The sequence below is a fragment of the Manis pentadactyla genome, chromosome 2, assembly GCF_030020395.1.
Source record: "Manis pentadactyla isolate mManPen7 chromosome 2, mManPen7.hap1, whole genome shotgun sequence".
Taxonomy (NCBI): Eukaryota; Metazoa; Chordata; class Mammalia; order Pholidota; family Manidae; genus Manis; species Manis pentadactyla.
This window is the reverse complement of record NC_080020.1, coordinates 110515132-110534713: the sequence shown is the minus strand read 5'-3', so window position 1 is coordinate 110534713 and position 19582 is coordinate 110515132. Positions and strand designations below refer to the sequence as shown.

At 41.7% G+C, this 19582-nt stretch overlaps 1 protein-coding gene across 9 annotated transcripts in view; it reads left to right on the top strand.

Annotated features, from left to right (window-relative positions):
- The window catches only part of OSMR (oncostatin M receptor), a 56029-nt gene extending 36711 nt beyond the window's left edge, over nucleotides 1-19318 (top strand). For 6 of the 9 annotated variants that reach the window (XM_036910824.2, XM_036910833.2, XM_036910829.2 and 3 more), the window contains 11 exons: nucleotides 1142-1284; nucleotides 1574-1727; nucleotides 4359-4435; nucleotides 5294-5516; nucleotides 8007-8186; nucleotides 9183-9287; nucleotides 13176-13349; nucleotides 13885-14052; nucleotides 16905-16986; nucleotides 17460-17532; nucleotides 17788-19318. In XM_036910824.2, coding sequence (XP_036766719.2) covers nucleotides 1142-1284; nucleotides 1574-1727; nucleotides 4359-4435; nucleotides 5294-5516; nucleotides 8007-8186; nucleotides 9183-9287; nucleotides 13176-13349; nucleotides 13885-14052; nucleotides 16905-16986; nucleotides 17460-17532; nucleotides 17788-18360 — 1952 coding nt within the window. In that variant the 3' untranslated portion in view covers nucleotides 18361-19318. Of the gene's footprint in view, nucleotides 1-850; nucleotides 994-1141; nucleotides 1285-1573; nucleotides 1728-4358; nucleotides 4436-5293; nucleotides 5517-8006; nucleotides 8187-9182; nucleotides 9288-13175; nucleotides 13350-13884; nucleotides 14053-16904; nucleotides 16987-17459; nucleotides 17533-17787 lie in introns of those variants that run through there. The other 3 variants (XM_036910826.2, XM_036910827.2, XM_036910835.2) reach the window with 3 other exon arrangements.
- The last annotated feature ends 264 nt before the right edge of the window (nucleotides 19319-19582 follow it).

The window sequence follows — 19582 nt, the reverse complement described above, 5'->3', positions numbered from 1 at the left end:
TTTTCAAAGCCTTAGCAGTGCATTTCAGATCTGTTCCACCTGAGTGCCTCCCAGTGCCCAGTCTGGGACCTGGGCAATGGTCTGCCAGTTTAGTTCTTAAAGTCTTTGATATGCTAAGATCAGATCCACGCATGGACAGCTGGGAAGTGAGCACAGAGTTCATACCTAATTTTATAGAGTTTCTTTCTCAAGTACCTACTTTTCCATGATCTCCTTAGTATTTTTCAGTTTTCTGGAATTCTCACTTTTGATTATCCAGCCCAGAATCTGTGACTTTACTTACCCATTCTGGCACTCACTTCCACTACCATTCCAAGTGTTAGGGAGACTGGTTCTTAAAAAATGGTCAACTCACTGCCAGTTCAGCAATACTTCAAATTCTGGTCTTCTTCTCCAATCTGCCTGCTGCTGTTTTGACTTTCAGGTCCTCAAATAGCCACATTATGAATTCTATGCATTATGAAAACTGCATTCAGTGAGATAGACAGGATGAGGGGTGCTTTCCTCATCTTTTCAAGACCTGAACCTCATCTAGTTTTTTTATTTCAAATATTATATTACTTGGTTTCAAAATTTCCATTTAATTTTTTTTAAAACAACATAATTTCAATTTCTCTTTTCAGAAATGTTTTCATTTCAAATGTGTTTACTTGTATGTTACAGATCTGTTTTAAAATCTTTAATAACTAACAATATGGGTGCCATCTCAAGGTTGGCATCTGTTGTCTTTTCCCTTGGAAATTTATGATATTTTGGGGGGTTTTGTATGTTGAATAATTTTGGATATTATCTTTGACATTATTAATGTTATTTTAGTTAGACTCTGGGTTCTTCTATATTCTCCCCACAGGCTACTTCTCCACATTTTGACTCTCCTCCACAACCTTCCTGCTTTTGTTTAAGAGTCTTCAGGTAGTTTCTTTTTGTATTTGTTCAGAATTTCTAATACAACCACTGAGAGAGAAAGTCTGTAATTTGCTTACTCCATCTTGACTGTAAGTCTGGTTTTGTTTTACATTTTCTCAAAAATAAAAAATTACTTTTGAATAAGTAAATGAAGAAATGAACTTCCCATTTATCAAAATCTGTTTGGTTCTGTGCTTGAATTTTTTTTTTTTTTTTTTTTTACTCTTTTTGGCAGTTCGCCCAATGAATCCCTTTAATGTAAGTTTTAAAAATGTACATGCCACAGAGGCCACCGTGATGTGGAAGGCACACTCCATTGGAAATAATTTTATACTGTTGTGTCAGGTTGAACTCAACAGTGAAGGAAAAGTGATACAAGTAAGAATACTGCTTAATTTTCTATTTTCAAAAAATTTCTTGTCCTGAACAGAGACTGCTGAGTAAAATCTCTTTAAACTCTTATTTCTGCGTGGTTCAAATGGCACAGGTAATCTGTTTTAAAAAATCCATGAAATAAGTCATAAACTTTTACAGTTGGGCAGATGGGCTTAGACATTTATTTTGCCAAGGAAAACTAGTCTTACCCCAAATCAGAACGTACCACATCATGACTGGCTTTGCAATGAAGTATGCCCACTAATACTTGTGGTCTTTGTTTTTTTTTAAGCAACACAATGTTTCCATCAAGGTGAATGGTGAGTATCTCTTAAATGAACTGAAGCCTGATACAAAGTACGTGACTCGGGTGCGCTGTGCTAATGCCAACCACTTCTGGAAATGGAGTGAATGGATTGGTCAAAACCTCATCACCTCTGAAGCTGGTATGTTCAGCTCCATATCGTTTAACTCAAGGATCTAAACTGACTCATGGGAGATGGGTTGGCTTCCCCGAGGTTTTGAAGCTGGATACTGTCTTTTTAAAAAAACTGAATTAAATGCCTAATTAGATAGGAGTGGGAAGACATCACCTTAAATATTTGCCATCAGTGTTATTTCTGTTGCACATTTTCTCTCTCATCTTTGTTTTTGCCAAAATAGTTTCTAAGCTGCTGGTATTGCTGGATTCTCATTGGATGTGGGGCTGTGTAAATTAGTATATACTTTTAATTCAGGACTGGGGATAAATGTAATGGCATTTGGAAATGTATTTGAAATGTAATGTTAGTTAGAAACATATATTATTAAGTCATTTGTTCAGCACAGCAAACTGGGGCCTATCATGCTTTCAGTGGTAGTTTCCTGAATACTGACTGAACAGAGCTTTTCTCCCAAACAGCTATGTTTGAGCTCAAATAGGCCTCGGGAAACTAGAGGGCCCAGCCCTGCTTTTACTTCCTTCCAATTTGAGATAATAAAATATTGTTGCCCAGGTTGCAGATGAAGCAACTTGGGCCCATATATTGGAGAGACATGCCTAGTTTCAAAGTTAATGAATGGCAGACATAACAACAATAGTAACAGCAGTTAACATTTACTAAGTGTTTAGTATGTGCCAACCATAACTCAAAGTACTTGCTGTGTTTTTACCTTTTAATCCTCAGAGCATGGAATAGGGACTATTATTATCCTCTCTGTATATAGATGAGGAACTTGAAGCACAGAGAGCGTAAGTAATTAAGTTGGCTGACCTGTGACCCCTGCTCACACCCAGGCCGCCTGACCCCAGAGGGACACTCTGACCCAGGCCTGGATTCTGTATGTTGTCTCTTGGTGGTGTTACTCCAACCTTGAGGCCTTGTTGATCTAATCCCTGGCTACTTTACTGCCGAAGGAAGGATTATATATACTTGTTTTATGCTACCCCATCCTACGGTTTGTGTTTGTAGGCTGGCAGGGCCCTTTATGTTTCTGCTTAGGGGGCCATTGTAAAGCAGTGCCTCTAACGGGGGTGGTGAGGGCGGCGTATCAGAATCTGGACACGGGTTGGGCACCAATTGCGCTCAGGAGGCCTATTCTCCTTGTCTGGCATTCCTGCCACCCTCGCATCCCTCTCTGCCTCCACTGAGGCTCCAGTCATTTTTCCTAAGGGAGTAGACTCCTCAGCCATCCCTGCCGCAGAAAGCCCTGTCCCTGAGAGTAATGCAGTACATGCCTCAGTTGTGTTTCATGGAAGAATTTTTACTTTAATATACTGCTTGACTCTGGGTTTTTAAACTTTTTTTTTTGCAAAGTTGTTCCAACATTATTAAGTGCAACAGGAAAATGGCCAAAGGACAGAGTTTTTAGCAAATTGCATTTACTTTATTCTATAATCAATCTGAAAATACTTAAATTTTGCTTTGATGGTTACAGGAAAATGAGATGAATCTACTGATGATCAATCTATAGATATATGCTTTTTTAACCTCTGATAACACTTTGCTTAATGCTGGAAAATTCACTATTTATGTGCATTATGATCATTTTTAAGTATAATCATACTGAGCAGAGTTCAATGATACCATGCTAGGAATTATAATGACCTCAATAGAGAACAGTCACTGCATTCTATACACTGTGCACTTTCCTCACAAACACTAATTTATAAACCAGCTGAAGATGTTGCATTGAGCTTTGAGTCCCAGGTTGTTCCTGAGTATTGCAGTAAGTTTTTATTTAATACTAGCTCCTCCAATGGCTTATTAGCAAACTGAAATCTGCCTTTCATAGATTAAAAAAAATATATGGTCCCCTTTAAGTTGAGGAGAAAGTGACAGCAACTAAAAGAATTGAGGCCTGACTTCCATTTCAATTATTGGGGACAGTAAACTCTATTTTTATAAAACAGAGAGCTATATCTTGGTGTTATGTTCCAAAGCAATTCTTCTTGCACAGAAATGTTTTGAATCAAATCACTTGTCCTACACCTTACCTGTGAGAAAGACTACATCAGGGTGCTGAGAGTCAGTGGCCGGGTGCCCTGCTTGTGCACAAGAGGCTCAGCCGAGAGCCTGGGCAATGGGAAGGGATGTGGCCCTCCCAGTGGAGGTGGGCAAGGAGGGGCTCCCAGGTCGGGACTCCAGCGAGCGGGCCAGCAAACTTGGGGAGGAGTGTGCCCACCCCTGGGGCTCTCTGGGCACCTTCATTACAACCTTTGCAAATGCGAGGCGGCGACAATGGTGTTGCTCTGGTCTAGAAAGTCCCACCATAGGAAATATTTCCTAGAATTGGTCTAACTGGTGAATGATTCCAAAATTGTTTGGTGGCTTCCAGCTCAAGCTTGATGTTCATAAGGCCTTGCAGTTTGATGTCTTGTTCAGAAGCAGCAGACCTTTTGTGAAGCACCTATAGTGTCCACCTGGGAGTGAACAGTGTGGCCACGGACAAGGCGGGTAGAAGCCACAGAGAGTGAAAGAGAGGCAAGCCTCAGCTAGGACGGGTCATTGTCACCTTGTTGACTGAACTAGAAAAAGGTTGAATGTATTATTCTACATACATATTGTGACAAAAAGCTTGTGTTTCATTAATTTCAGCCCCCTCAGAGGCTCCTGATGTCTGGAGAGAGGTGAAGTCAGTGCCAGGATGTCTTATGGTGACTTTATTCTGGAAGGTAAGAGTCATGGATTCAAAAAGACAGAGTTGTTTGGCACTATGTCTTCCGCTGTAAAATTGGATATTGGTGCAGCCCTTCCAATTGGGAGGGATCTTAACCTGAACCTGGTTGAAGGTCTTAACCAGTGGAGGAATCCCGGCTCCACAACCTTGTCCCAAATGCTCGGACTGCTCCTTCCTTGACAACGCATCACATGGACAGCCAGTTCTCACTCTTAGAGCCTGCACCTCTGTACCTCCTTCTCAGCCTGCCCCTAACTTTTGCAGGGCCCAGAATAGGTGAAGCACATACTGTAGTCAAAAGGTGTAAATATTTAAATACTCATAGTATTTATGTCTGAAAGTTGTGAGTCAAGCTAAAAAACTGTAATACAGAATATATTTTGTCCTTCTCCCTAGACTAATATGCCTTCAAGAGCACCTGGAAAGCCAGGTTTGTGTCCACCACTCTGATTCCCCAGCTGTGCTGGCCATGCTGGGAGAGTTGGTCCTGGCCACTGCCCACCCTGCTTTTCTACCCTCTCCACAAGGAGCCCTGTGCACTCACATGTGGCCACACCAGGCTGTATGTCCAGGGTCTGTCTACACCCCAGCAAACAGCCATTTCCAGCCAGTTTTTAGGTCTGGGCTGCATACATCGGGGGGAACTGTCTGTCCTGTTCTCCGCTCAACTGTAGTTAGAGCAGAATGCCTGATTTCAGGCTTGGTTTAGAGGGTTATTTTCTCTATTAAACGGCTTTAATTTGCTGGGGAAGGGGGTGTGTATAAGGTAACTGAGAAAAGATGAAAAAGTAATGATGCAAACTCCTTGCAGAGGAAAGTCTCTTTTGAAATGATTATCAATATATTTTTTCAGCCACTACCAAAATGGCATGCCAACGGGAAGATTCTGTTCTATAATGTAGTTATAGAAAACCTAGGAGAACCATCCAAGTCAAAGCTTCTCTCCATTCCTGCTCCTGCCAACAGCACAGAACTAACCCTTGACCAGGGTTCTTACCAAATCCACATCACAGCTCATAACAGTGTGGGCACCTCTCCTGCTTCAGTAATTGTCATTCCTGGAGACCTTGGAAACAGTGAGTTTTGTTTCATTTTGTTTTTATTCGCTAGGAAAAAAAATGTTGATGATGTCATTAGATAGAGATAGATAAGTTGGAAAAACAGTAACTTAGGGAGACAAAATGTCTAGTTGCCAAACACTGTTAGTCCTTTTCTTTTGGTCCAAGTGTGTCAACCGGTTTCCTAGGACTGTTTTCCTCAGTGTGGGAGGAAAGAAATTTCAGAAATAGCTCAGACCCAAACTTGGAAAATTACTGCTAAATGGAACATCAACAGTCTTAACTGAGAGTTAGAGTTGGTATCAATGTGCTTTGTAGCTTATGAAATATGAGTCACATTTATTATTGTAAAATATTTTGTCTGTCTTTGTTACCTATGAAGAGCCCATTAGCATTTCCACAGATTGTAAGAACTGTCATCATCTTTCAAGACAAGTTTGCTGAAGCTGTAGCATCAAAGATGATAACTGGCTAATCCTTTAGTAGTGATGTTAATTTCCTTTTGGGGAGCTGTGTAAAGAGGTTGGATATGCTGTTTCCCCCTGGCCCACCACACACATAGTAACACACTGTGAGACAGTGAACACTTGGACACAATATAGCTGACATCCTATAGTCATTCATGAACCTTGTAATAATGTCACCTTCAGTTGCTGCTATTAAATTTTCAGACCTGCTAATGGTTATGGAAGGTTGTATTGTACCTATTATTCAAGAGTTAGGCTTAAATTTGGATTAAGTGGGCTAGATAGGGGTTGGTGGTGACTAGTTAATTTTTTTAAGAACTATCCAGTGTGTCAAGTAAGAAATAGAAGTTAGGATTGTGGCACAAGAAAAAATGAAGGAGTTATTTAACATAACTTTTGCTTGTCAAGAACTATATTAGAGAGGGAAGTAGAACAGTTGTATTTAGGACCAGAACAGGAAAAGTGGGCATTTCATTCACCCTGGGGGAGCTGACAGACAAAAAGATAGGCTGCCTCACATGAGGCCTGTCCAAACATTGCTGAGCACTATTATCTGTTTTGGGTTCTCTATCTGTGGGTTCCCACCATACCTTCCTTTCCCATCTCCTGCCTTCAGACCCCCTTACTATCCCAGGAGGCTCTATCCAGCCTTCCTTAAATGGCACATGTTCTTAAATCATTAGAGTGGATAAAGTCACTGATGTGCTATAGACAGATCTATATGGTTAAGCTAAATCATACTAGAGTGTGAGTGACTGAAAAAGAAATTTCCTTTCTTCTTCCCTCTATCTCTACTCTTTAAAACTTATTTGAAATTTTAAAGCAGCTTGATAAGAGTTATGATTCCAAATTTGGGATGAAATTTTAGCTAATGTGAGTAAGTGAAAAATTTCATCTTCAATGTGAATGAGATTTGTTTCATTGATGGAAGAAGACAGAGAAGCCATATAGGTAGAATATAAAAAGGTCTTCTTGGGGAACCCTTTGCCTTACACCTAGAGCTACATATTCCTTTGGGTGGCCCCATCTGAATAATAACTTCATGCCCTAAAATAAATAATAACACCATGCTTTCACATTGATGCTCAGCTGTAATTATGATTGCCAGATAAAATACACGATGCACAGTTAAATTTTAATTACAGATAAACAATGAGTAAATTTTTAGTGTACATCTGTACCATGCAATGTCTGCTCCTCCTTCATTGCCTTTCTGAGCAATTACTTGCAGGCCCATGGCTTGATCTGGGTATGCTTTCACTCCAGTGGCCAGCTAGGATTTGTGTCCTATAAACAGTGGTAGGTTGTGAAGTCAGCTTCGAGGAAAGAAGAGGAATTCTTGTTCTGTAAAGTCTAGGGTGAACTAGAAATCAGCAGAATGGATAATGCACGGGGATCATACCACTTTTTTCCAATTTCCTGACCTTAGGGAAAAGTAACCTCGCATATCTCTAACCCTGACATCTCAGAAGTAGTAACTAGTTCAGGGGCAGCCGGCATTATGTGGGGGAATTAAACTGCATTATTCATTCATTCAACAGATATTTTTTGAAAGCAGGTCAAGTACCAGACATAGTTCTAGCTCAAGGTTCTGCAACTTTTTGGGTAGAAGGATAGATAGTAAATATTTTAGGCTTTGCAGGTCATACAGCTCCATTTTCTATTCTATATTTTGGGTTTTTTTTTAACTCTTTAAAAATCTTAAACCCATCCTTTGCTCAAGGGTCCTAAAAACAAGCTTCAGAGGCTGGGTTTGTCCTGCTGGCAGTAATTTGCTGATCCCTGTTTTAGGGGCTGAAGTCTGGTTGGGTCTCGTGTCAGGACAAGAGGCATCTGAAGGACAGATGTGGGTATCTGCTGGGAAGTGAGAGGCAGGAAAACACCTAAGAAAACCCCACCTCTCCCCCTCTGCCCAAGCTCTGGTAGCCATTGAAGTGGTAGGACTCGTAACTATTAGCTGCAATGCCAGTTTGGATTTTTCTTTTTTAAACACTTTTAAAAATGTATACATCTGAAGCACTGCTGTATTTGTCATGTACAGAAGAGGTTGAAGAAGAGAGAGTTAAAGGCACAGAGGATGGATTCTCTCTGTCGTGGAAACCCCAATCTGGAGATGTCCTAGGCTACCTTGTGGAGTGGTGTGACCACCCCTGGGACCCACTGTGTGATCTCCAGTGGGAAAACCTAGGTCCCAATACCACTGGCACAATGATTAGCTCAGGTAAGAACTGTCCACACCACTCTCCTACTCCACCCACCTTGCAGGAAGTTCAGCTAGGCTTTCTGGACCATCTTAACACTCCTTTGTGCTAAACTAATTATTGTGAAATTACAAATCCAGCATGGGTGCTAGGAGTCCACATTTTGCAGGATTTGACCTTTAAATCTGCTTTTACAGAGATCATCTGGACCTAAGGCTGGGCTAGGTTTTCATGAATTCATTCCTCTAGGTCAGTGATCTCAAGTAAATGGCAGAGGAACAGAGAGCGTTTACTGAAGTGAAGAAGTGTATGGATTTGGCAGATGATCAGTACAGAGTTGATGGGAGTTGATCATCAACTCCTTCAATTTCAGTGGAATCTATAGAACCTGATCTCTTGCCTCCCACGTTGGATTTGTAATTTAAAGTTGCTATTTTAGCAGAGTCAAAGGAGCCTGGGTTTGCGGCTTGAGCAGGGGATTGGTGTTGCCATCTGCTTGGGCTCAAGGTACAGATGCGGGAATTGTCTGGGTCCGTGAGGTGAGAGAGGCCTGTGGAAGGCATTCAGCTGCCCTTGGTGATCAGGGAGGCAAGGCTGTCCAGGCTGGAGCAGTGCAGTGGCAGAGCAGGTGCTGAAGGCGGACTGCAGAGGTGCAGGCGTGCAGGGAAAGGGAAGACGTGGAAGCAAATCCTTCCACATGCTTGGCTTTCATGAGGAGAGGACAAGTCACCTGGAGTCAACAGAAACTTTAAAATGGTTTTCTGTGTCTGGTCAAATTCTGCACCAGGTTTCATGCACGTGGATGAGGGTGATGTAGAGGGCAGCTCCTGCAGGGTTCACTAGAAACAATGGAGAAGTCCAAGGCTTGACAGCAGACAGCGGAGAGGAAGTGCTAGAATCCTGAGAAGGAAATTATTAAGGGGGCACCAGTTCACTTTTCATTCTCTTTCTTTCCAGAAATAAAGAGAATAATACCATTCTGTGTTACTGAAAATGTGTTGATTCTTCTTCTCCAGATGCTTTTAGACCAGGGGTCCGATACAACTTCAGAGTTTATGGCATCTCTACAAAAAGGATTGCTTATTTACTAGAGAAAAAAACAGGATACTCCCAGGAACTGGGTAAGTTTAAAGCATTTAATGTCTTCATGGCTAGACTTGTTCAGAAAAATCCAAAGACTCCTAGCTCTGGGTTTGAGAAGATTTCAACACCTTTCCTAATTTTCAGTGTCCTATTTATTCTGGTAACTGGATTTCTAAAAATTATTTTTTTATCATTCAAATGTAAAATACTGTCACTAAAGATGATTTATGTTATGCAAAAGAAAAAAAGGTCATTGCTAATTTTACCACCCAAAGGCAAATACTCAGTCAATATTTGATGCATATCCATGTCCTTTCTCTGTACAGATACATACTTTTAAATAAAAATGGGCTCTTACTCTATGCAGTTTGTAAAGTGCATTTTTGACTCACGTCACTAAATATTAACCATATCATTGCAAAGAGCTTCATTGTTTGCATATGTCAAATCACCTGTTGGACCTTTAAGGTGATCACAGTTGTTTTCAACTACAAAATCCATCTGCAGGTATTTTTCAGTCGCCAGTGCTCAAGCTCTCTTTTCCTCTGGCAGTCTTATGCTCTGAATCACCATCATTTTAGCTAAATCTTTGTCCTCATCCATGATAATAGTTTTTAAATGACATACTAGAGGTAGAATACTTGAGTCATAACGTTTGAACCTTAGTTTTTCATTTATAATTTTTTTCTTTTTTTTATTAATTAATTAATTTTGTTGTCATCAATCTACAATTACATGAAGAATATTACGTTTACTAGGCTCCCCCCTTCCCCAAATCCCCCCCACAAACCCCATTACAGTCACTGTCCATCAGCATAGTAAGATGCTGTAGAATCACTACTTGTCTTCTCTGTGTTGCACAGCCCTCCCCATGCCCCCCGCCACATGCTAATCGTAATGTCCCCTTTCTTTTTCCCCATCCTTATCCCTCCCTTCCCTCCTTTTCTCCCCAGTCCCTTTCCCTTTGGTAACTGTTAGTCCATTCTTAGGTTCTATGATTCTGCTGCTGTTTTGTTCCTTCAGTCTTTCTTTGTTCCTATAGTCTTTGGGTTTGAGGTGAGTCTCTTGTAAGCAGCATAGAGATGGGTCTTGCTTTTTTTATCCATTCTATTATTCTGTGTCTTTTGATCGGTGCATTCAGTCCATTTACATTTAGGGTGATTATTGAAAGATATGTACTTATTGCCATTGCAGGCTTTAGATTCATGGTTGCCAAAGGTTCAAGGTTAGCTTCTTTAATATCTTACTGTCTAACTTAACTCACTTATTGAGCTATTTTAGACACTGTCTGGTCATTCTTTATTTTTCTCCCTTCTTATTCCTCCTCCTCCATTCTTTATATGTTGGTTGTTTTATTCTGTGCTCTTTTGTGCTTCCTTTAACTGCTTTTGTGGGTAGTTGATTTTATTTTTTGCCTTTAGTTAGTATTTGGTTGGTCTGCTTTCTTTGCTGTGATTTTATTTTCTCTGGTGACATCTATTTAGTTTTAGAAGTGCTCCCATCTAGAGCAGTCCCTCTAAAATACCCTGTAGAGGTGGTTTGTGGGAGGAAAATTCCCTCAACTTTTCCTTGTCTGGAAATTGTTTAATCCCTCCTTCATATTTAAATGATAGTCGTGCTGGATACAGTATCCTTGGTTCAAGGTCCTTCTCTTTCACTGCATTAAGTATATCATGCCATTCTCTTTTGGCCTGTAAGGTTTCTGTTAAGAAGTCTGATGATAGCCTGATGGGTGACCCTTTTCCTCTCTCTAGCTGCCTTTAAAACTCTGTCCTTGTTCTTGATCTTTGCCATTTTAATTATTATATGTCTTGGTGTTGTCCTCCTTGGGTCCTTTCTGTTGGGAGTTCTGTACTCCCAACAGATCCCATGGTCTGATCGATTATTTCCTCCCCCAGTTTGGGGAAGTTTTCAGCAATTATTTCTTCAAATACTCTTTCTATTGCTTTTTCTCTCTCTTCTTCTTCTGGTACCCCTATAATGTGGATATTGTTCCTTTTGGATTGGTCACACAGTTCTCTTAATATTGTTTCATTCCTGAAGATCCTTTTATCTCTCTCTGCATCAGCTTCTATGCGTTCCTGTTCTCTGGTTTCTATTCCATCAATGGCCTCTTGCATCTTATCCATTCTGTTTATAAATCCTTCCAGAGATTGTTTCATTTCTGTAATCTCCCTCCGGATGTCTGTAATCTCCCTCCGGACTTCATCCCTTAGCTCTTGCATATTTCTTTGCATCTCCATCAGCGTGGTTATGAGCTTTATTTTTAATTATTTTTCAGGAAGACTGGTTAGGTCTATCTCCTTCTCAGGGTTTGCCTCTGTGATCTTGGTCTGTATCAATTTCTTCTGCCTTTTCATGGTGATAGATATATTTGTGGGGAGCTGGTGCGTGTGTTGGGTAAGAGAAAGTCCCTTCTTGCCAGTTTATGGCCTTCCTCTCCTGGGAGAACAGTGGCCTCTAGCGGCTTGTGCTGGGCAGCTGCGTGCAGACGGGGCTTCTGATCTTGCCCGGCCGCTATGGAGTTTAGTGTTGCAGTTGCTGTGGGCGTGGCCTGCCTCAGGCTGCTGCTCCAATATAGCAGAGCCGCGTCGGAGGAGGAACAGGTGGGAGGCTGTTTATCGCAGTGAGGGACCTCCAAGCTGTGCTGCGGGGGTTCAGGCACCCAGAGCTCCCTGAGGTTCTCAGATGCTGGGCTAAGTGTCCCAGGGCACTTCCATCCAGCTGTGGGGTCCCTGTCCCTTTAAGACTTCCAAAAAGCACTTGCTTTTCTTTGTCCTGGGTGCACCGGCTGTGGAGGCCCGCTCACAGGTCTTACTGTCCTGTTTCCCAAGTATCCAGCTACCCACACATGCACTGTGTCTGCGCTCTGGTGCGGATGGCTAGGGCTGGGTGATTAGCAGTCCTGAGCTCCCTCTCCCTCCCTGCTCCGACTCCTCTCCTCCCGCCTGGAGCTGGGGTGAGGGGCACTCGGGTCCTGCCGGGCCAGGGCTTGTATCTTAGCCCCTTGGCAAGGCGCTGGGTTCTCACAGGTGTGGATGTGGTCTGGATGTTGTCCTGTGTCTTCTGGTCTCTCTTTTAGGATTAGTTGTATTTGTTGTATTTTCAAAAATGTATTTGGTTTTGGGAGATTTCCACTGCTCTACTCACGCCACCATCTTGGTTCTCCTCTCATTTATAATTTTTAAATAAGACTGGTATATACCGTGAAATCACTCCCCAGAAATTTTACCATGATTCCCCCAGTAGTGTAGGGGAGCTTTGACCCTCCCATGTGGTGGCTTATTCACCTTCCTGGCATCCAGTCTCACACCTGCTGAAAGATGGCACCTGGGCCCTTGATTGCCTTGCATGAATCAGATCAACTCTTGGGGGCTCTCCACTTGATGGGTGCTGTCCGAGACAGGCAGGAGGTGTATAGTGTTGGTATTGTGAGTCACATACCAGGTGTGCACAAGCATATGTGGTGAAACAGGCTCAGGGAAGCCTTCAGAATAAACGATCCTAGATTTTTTTCGTGACACTTGGGTAACTTTGCATTGTCACAACCTGGGAGCTTGAGTTCTTCAAATCCATTTTTCAATTCTCTGGTCAGGTCTGCTTTCAAATACTATTTAGAATTCAAGAACAGAATGAAGTCTAAGAAAGCTTTTATTCTATTTCTTGCTCTGTGACTTTGTGCAAACTATTAAGCCTCTTCTGGCATCTATTTCTTCATCTGTGAAAGGCAAGGCTTGAACAAGAAGACTGCTCAGTTCCTTCCCAGCTCTCCCAATATCAAAGCATAAATTCCCCAGAGAAAGAGATAAACCTCCTTATCTTGGCATAAGCTACTACAGTCTCCAGAATTGGCTGTTTCTTTTAGTTTACATGAATGTTCTGAAAATACTTCCAAATCATGACTCTTACCCACCTTCCATTCCTAGCTCCTTCAGTCAGCCCTCAAGCAGTCATGAGTAATTTGACATCCCACTCCGTCACTCTGAGTTGGAAAGATTACGCCACTGAATCCCAACCTGGTTTTATACAAGGTTACTATGTCTATATGAAATCCAAGGCGAAGCAGTGCCACCCAGGATTTGAAAAGGCAGTACTTTCAGGTGACATTTCTTGTTAACTTTTCCAACATCTCACTATTCAAGAGAAATCACTGAGAAGGCTGCTATCTCTGTGGCCAGGCTGAATTCTGTTCTCAGAGGCTTTGATGATCCAACGATGTTCCTAAACAAACTAGGTAGTGGACAAGATGGTGGGGGCCAGTATTTTAACTTATTTTAAAAAACAACATGGCCCGGTATTTTGAAAAGCCACTTGACTTACTATCAGCTCCTTAAGAAACCTTGGCACTTAGGAAACTTTCTTGCCAACACCTTTTTCTAAGTTTTAACTGTCTCTGGCCAATTTGTGTGCCTCTCCCTGGACCATCAACATCCCTAGTTTAGTGGATTATTTTGCTTTGCTTGCTGGCTCCTGAAGAGTTTACTGATGTCCATAGTGTAATGAAACTATGATTTAATTTTTGGTTGATTTAAAAATGTTGACAGTGCTGAGTCAACAAGATTATTAGTGCCCAGCTCTATCCAAAGGGCTTATCACATTCTAATTTTTCTTGAAAGAAACATTTTTTATTTACAGATGATTCAGTATGTTGCAAATGTGTAATCAATGACCCGGAACAAAAGACACTTGTCATGGAGAACCTGCAGCCGGAATCCTCGTATGAGTTTTTGGTCACTCCGTACACAAGTGTTGGCGCGGGCCCCCACGGTGCTTTCACAAAGGTCACGACTCCGGGTGAATACTGTGAGTTTTTCAAGTCAAAACCTCCTCAGGAGTTCCTGGGAAACTAACAAATCACATACATATTGCCCCGAGCTTTGTCTAGGTCAGGAAGTTTTAAACCTTTCTTCTCTCTTCTCTCCTTGTAACTGTTCCACCAAAAAAATGTTACATAGAATCCCACTACATAAAACAGGTAAGAGTGGAACTAATCAGGCTGATGTATGGCCTGGAACCTTCCTCTTGCTTCTCAGTGGCCCCTGAGGCACTTGTCTAGAACTAAATCCCAGAATAGCTTGAAAATCACAGACAGGATATTTTAGTGTTGATTTCAGAAGAGCCATGAGTCTTCTAGAGAAGGGCTAGTGTTTTTCTCAGCAGAATTGGCTGCAGTCAGCCTTTTAGCTGGTTTCCCTCATGGCAAATGAATTGCTTCCTGACTGGCTGTTTGGGGGCAAACAGAGATGGGCGGGATGGGGTCAGGTGGGTATTAGGCAGGGGCAAGAAATGTTTGTTCACAAGCCCGGTGTTTGCAGATTTGTTGTGAAAAAGGTGAGATAAGGAGATACGTATTTTCTAAATGCATGTGGCTTAACAGGAGGAGAATGGAGAGAAGGAAAAATAGCAGGAACTGGTTAATGGGAAGTAAGTTCTCATAGTAAACCCTGACCCCCAGCAAACATACAGGCGTGGAAGAAAATAGATACTGATGGAAGGAGGAGAAGGGTATCATAGGAGGTCTGCACTAGGACATTTGAAGATAGCTCTCTCTGAAAAATAACTAGGCTGAAAAGTCTGCCTGAAGTTACCCGCTGTCCTCTGGGCAGGACAGCTTCGCTGTAGGTGGGGCCATGCGGCTGGGATGGCCCCATCAGGTAGAGCTGCTGAGCGGTGAGCGCCCTGCCCACCAGTGAAGACTCCCGGGGCTGCGGCGGCAGGTGGCGGCGCTCCCTCCTGTTCACTACTAGATGGAAACACGGCCCCAGGTCTCCAAGCCAAAGGCCGGAATGCTCATGACCAGACCAAGAGTTCAGTTAATGATGTACATCATTTGAGCACTCTTGCCATTTTGGTGTTAATTTTAAATTTATTTTCAGGCTATCTTTATTCCAGCTTTGGTATTTGCTGGCTGGTAGGTATATCCTTGGCTGTATACACACACACATTACACATATAACATTTATAATTATTTCAAGTGTATTATCTAGGTTTATCTCCCTTATTCATGCTAAAGCTCCCTAGCCTTGGCTGTGACTCTCTTGATTATATTGCTCATTATTAAAAAAAGAGAATAAACTTCTACATAATTACAGTATTAATAACATTCCATAGTTACAAAAATAGATGGATGAATCTCACAAATTCGGAGTGACGGAAGGCAGACTCGACTCTTGCTGCAGTTCCATTTGTAGAATACAGAGACAAATGCTGCTTAGCTGTTAAAAGACAAGACAGTGGTTACCTTGGGAGGGGATAATGGCTGGATGAGGACACCATGGGTATTTCTGGGGAGCTGGTAATATTCTCTTGATCTGGGTACTGGTCACATGGGTATGTTCAGCTTGTGAAAATTCATCAAGCTGTACACTTATGAGCACTTTTAGGTATGATTATACTGTTAACAAAAAGTTTAGCGAAACCAAATTTAGAAACTATTATGGTTAAGTCCCCAGGCTTGTTCTTAAATACATTATAAATCCATAGTTTAACCAAATCTTAAAACTGTTAGTAGTCAAAAGTATTGAACTTGAGAGGGAGGCACTCTTCAGTGGAGTCCAGAGGAGGGTTCCTTCCCTTCTCTGGCAGCAGGGTTAGTTTTCCAGGCTGGGTGTAGGGTGCTTGCTTGGCACCCTCTTACCTTTCTGCGTCTTCTTCTCCAGATACTGTTGTGGCCTCATCAATGGGTTGGGCCTCTACCTAGGTCTTCCCTCCCTTTCAAATTCCAACTTTATCCACCACACCTCTGTCCCCAAATCAAACCCCATTCCTTCCAGGACAACCAGGTGTTGGAACTGGGGTGTAGGGAAGGCAGGGGAACAACCAGATTGAGCAGAAATATATGCACATGTGAATAACTGTTAGCCTCCAAACCATCCCTGTGCAACTTGCATTTATAAAAGGTGTTTACCAACCCAGATGAATAATTAATTGATGGACTTGCAGGCAGTGGCAACAGAATGATGGGCTTTTAAAGAAAATGAAGTACCAGTTGACATATCTGAGAAGTAAAAGTGGAATTATTCCAGGTTAAGAAATATTCAGGTAATTTTCTCTGAAACCAGACAGAGTGTAATTAGTTCATTTTTTATGTACAACCAAAAAGACCTCAGAATCTCAGTGGCAAACAAAACTATTTTTGTGCTCACAGCTTGGCTGATCTCCAATGGGCCAGGCTGGACTCCAGGCTTCCATCAGGTTTAGTTTGTTCCAGTTTGCTTCACTCTGGTGCTCAGGCCTAAGGGGCAGTGCTAGGAGGGACAAACTCTTCTCAGGATGGATGACAGGAACACAAGAGGGCAAACCGAACTATGCAGTACTCCTACAGCAGCTACTAAGATTACAACTAACATCCTGTTGGCCAGACAAAGTCACACAGCTGAGCGCAAACTCAACAGGCAGAGAAGTGTGTCTACCGTGAAGCTCTGGCCAGGGGGGAATGAAGAATCGGGAGTGATGTGCAGTCTGTCAGAATAGCCACTGAGTCCCTGTGTCAGTGGGTTAGCTTTGTCCCCACCGTCAGGCAGGGTTCAAATTGAATCTTTTATGACTAAGACTTATGAGGAATAATAAACACATAACATTACTCTCAACCTTAATTTATTCCTTTGAGAAAAGTCCTTGTTAACAACATCCTCCTTTTTTTTTTTCTTCCCCAGCCTACACACTGATGCGGTTCCTACTCCCTCTGATTTTCTGCGTTTTGTTCATCACAGTCGTCTGCTACTTGAAAAGCCAGTGGTAAGAGTGTGGGGAAGTTTTTTCCTCCAATAAGAAAGTCAGAGAAAAATCTACAAAGGAGTTTAACGTATGATAAAAATCGCACTGAACAATACGAGGAAAAGTGCCAGAAAGAGCAAAGGAGGCTTAGAGGAAAATATGAATATTTTTTAACAATCTTGCTTTGCAGGTCAATAAGGAAAACAATAAGCATTTAAAAAGATGGAAAATTTGTTTACAACAGTAGCTTTTGTATTTTACCTACTGTGTGCTCAGCAGTGTTCTAACACATATACCACCACCTCCACAAGTACTGTAATTGTCTCCAGTGAACCATAGAGGAAATCAGAGCATAAAGGAGTTAGGCAGCTTGCCCAGGGTCACACAGTTAATGAGTGATGGAGCAAAGATTAGAATTCAGGACTGACTCCAGAGTTCTCCCTCAGCTTTTCCACTGTATTGCAAAATTCAGTCAAATTTTCACTGTTTTCTAGGATGAAAGAGAACTGTTATCCTGACATTCCAGATCCTTATAAGAGCAGCGTGCTATCATTAATAAAGTCCAAGGTAAATGCTGGTAAACTGTGTGTATATCAATGTCTATTAGACAGTAATCCAAGGTTGGGCTTGTAATAACCATCCTTTCCTAGACCTCCTCAAGAAAATAACAAAGCACAAGCCACCTCTGCTCCCAAAGCCATGAAAAGCTAACTTGTGACTAGGATGAAACATGAAAAAACACTGAAGCTCTAAGGGCATTTCACATACTTTATATACTCAGATACACACACATTATACTTCCATATTTTGTTTTTATTCCAGGAGAATCCTCATTTAACGATAATGAAAGTCAACGACTGTATTCCAGATGCTATTGAAGTTGTAAACAAGCCAGAAGGGAATAAGATGCAGTTCTTAGGCACAAGAAAGTCACTCACAGAAATGGAACTTACTAAGCCTGCCTGCTTTTACCTCCTCCCCACAGAGAACTACTTGGGCCCTGGACCTCACATCTGTTTTGAGAACTTTACCTACAATCAGGCAGCTTCTGAGTCTGATTGTTGTGGCCGTGTCACAGTATCCCCTACAGCCCCACCAAGTCAGCTGGAACTACTGACTTCACCAGAAAATTTACTAAAGGCACTAGAAAAAAACTATATGAACTCTCTGGAAGAAATCCCAGCTGGAGAAACCTGTCTGAATTATGTGTCCCAGTTGGCTTCACCCATGTCTGGAAACAAGGAGAGTCTCCTCACAAACCCACCACTGCCAGCAGTCTGTTCAGAGTATAAAATGCAAATGGCTATACCCCTGGGTCTTGCCTCACCTCCCTCAAGTGAGAGTAGCAGTGTCTCCTCGATTACCCTTTTAGATCAAGGTGAACACCATGGCTGATCACTATACTCGTTCCATAACTTTATGCTACACAGACACTAAGAGAAGCATAGCCAGCACCATTTCATCCCCAGATACCTCGGGGCTTAATCCCAGTGAGCTGTCACCATTAGTAGGTCTTATTTATATAAGACCACTACAATCTTGCCAGGTTTCGAAGGTTAGAAGTTATGAAACTTAACATTCCTTGCTGTAGAAATGGTAGGATCATGGGAACAGGCTTACTTTGCTGCTGTGTGCTCCAGGTTCACCTTCCTAACAGCGGACGTGGCGCCTGATACAGGGACAGACCTGCCCACTCAGTACTTGACAGGGTGGCTGTGGTCTTAGAAGTTCAGTTTGTAGTGAGAAAGTATTTCCATTTTTACCCTATTAATATTTCAAGGGTAAAATAAGTACATTTAAGGCTTTACTAAAGGACACAGAAGATTTGTTACATAAACTGTCGATGTTAGTTTATTTTGGATGTGTTCAATGAAAAAGTCACAGGTGTTTGAGCCCGTAACAGATTTTAAACTTGCCTCTAAGTGATAAGAATTTGTAGTTAATTGATATAGTAAAATTAACTCTTCTGGGGCATAGACCTTACTTAATAGGTAAGACATGTGAATGAATTAGTATGATTCCCACAACTTCCTCCTCTTTAGTTTACCACTGGTAAGAGTAGGATTGGCAAGAAACCTCTTGACTCAGTGCCAAGGTGAGAACACTCCTCCGTAGTAGATGCCAGTCTTCTGCCATAATTTTTTATGACTACCTCAGAATAGAAAAAGGAAAATATATCATCAGTTCCATTCACGTTTTATGGTTCCTCTTTTTTTCAAGAACTATAATACATAAATAACCTGTTTTCATTTAGTATCCTTTGTACTCTGCAAAAGGTTATCTGGGTCAAGATAACACCTTCATTTATATTGCTATTATGATAACATAAATAAAATGAAAACTCATTGCTGGATCTCATCTAGACTTAACTGTAAAAAGCTGTATGGAGTGGGAAATTCTGTATTGGCTCAGCAGCACTTTTATCTCCTTGAAACAATATACATAAAGTACTTAGTACAGAACAGGCGTTCAATATATGTTAGTTCCTTTCTCTTCTTCTGTCAATCCTTTATGTTTATCCCATTTCTAAACAAACGTGAGTAAGGGCTCCTTTTGGTGTCTGCTGCCTGTGCCTCTGGTCCCAAATGCTCTGCACTGTGCATCTTTCAATGCCTAA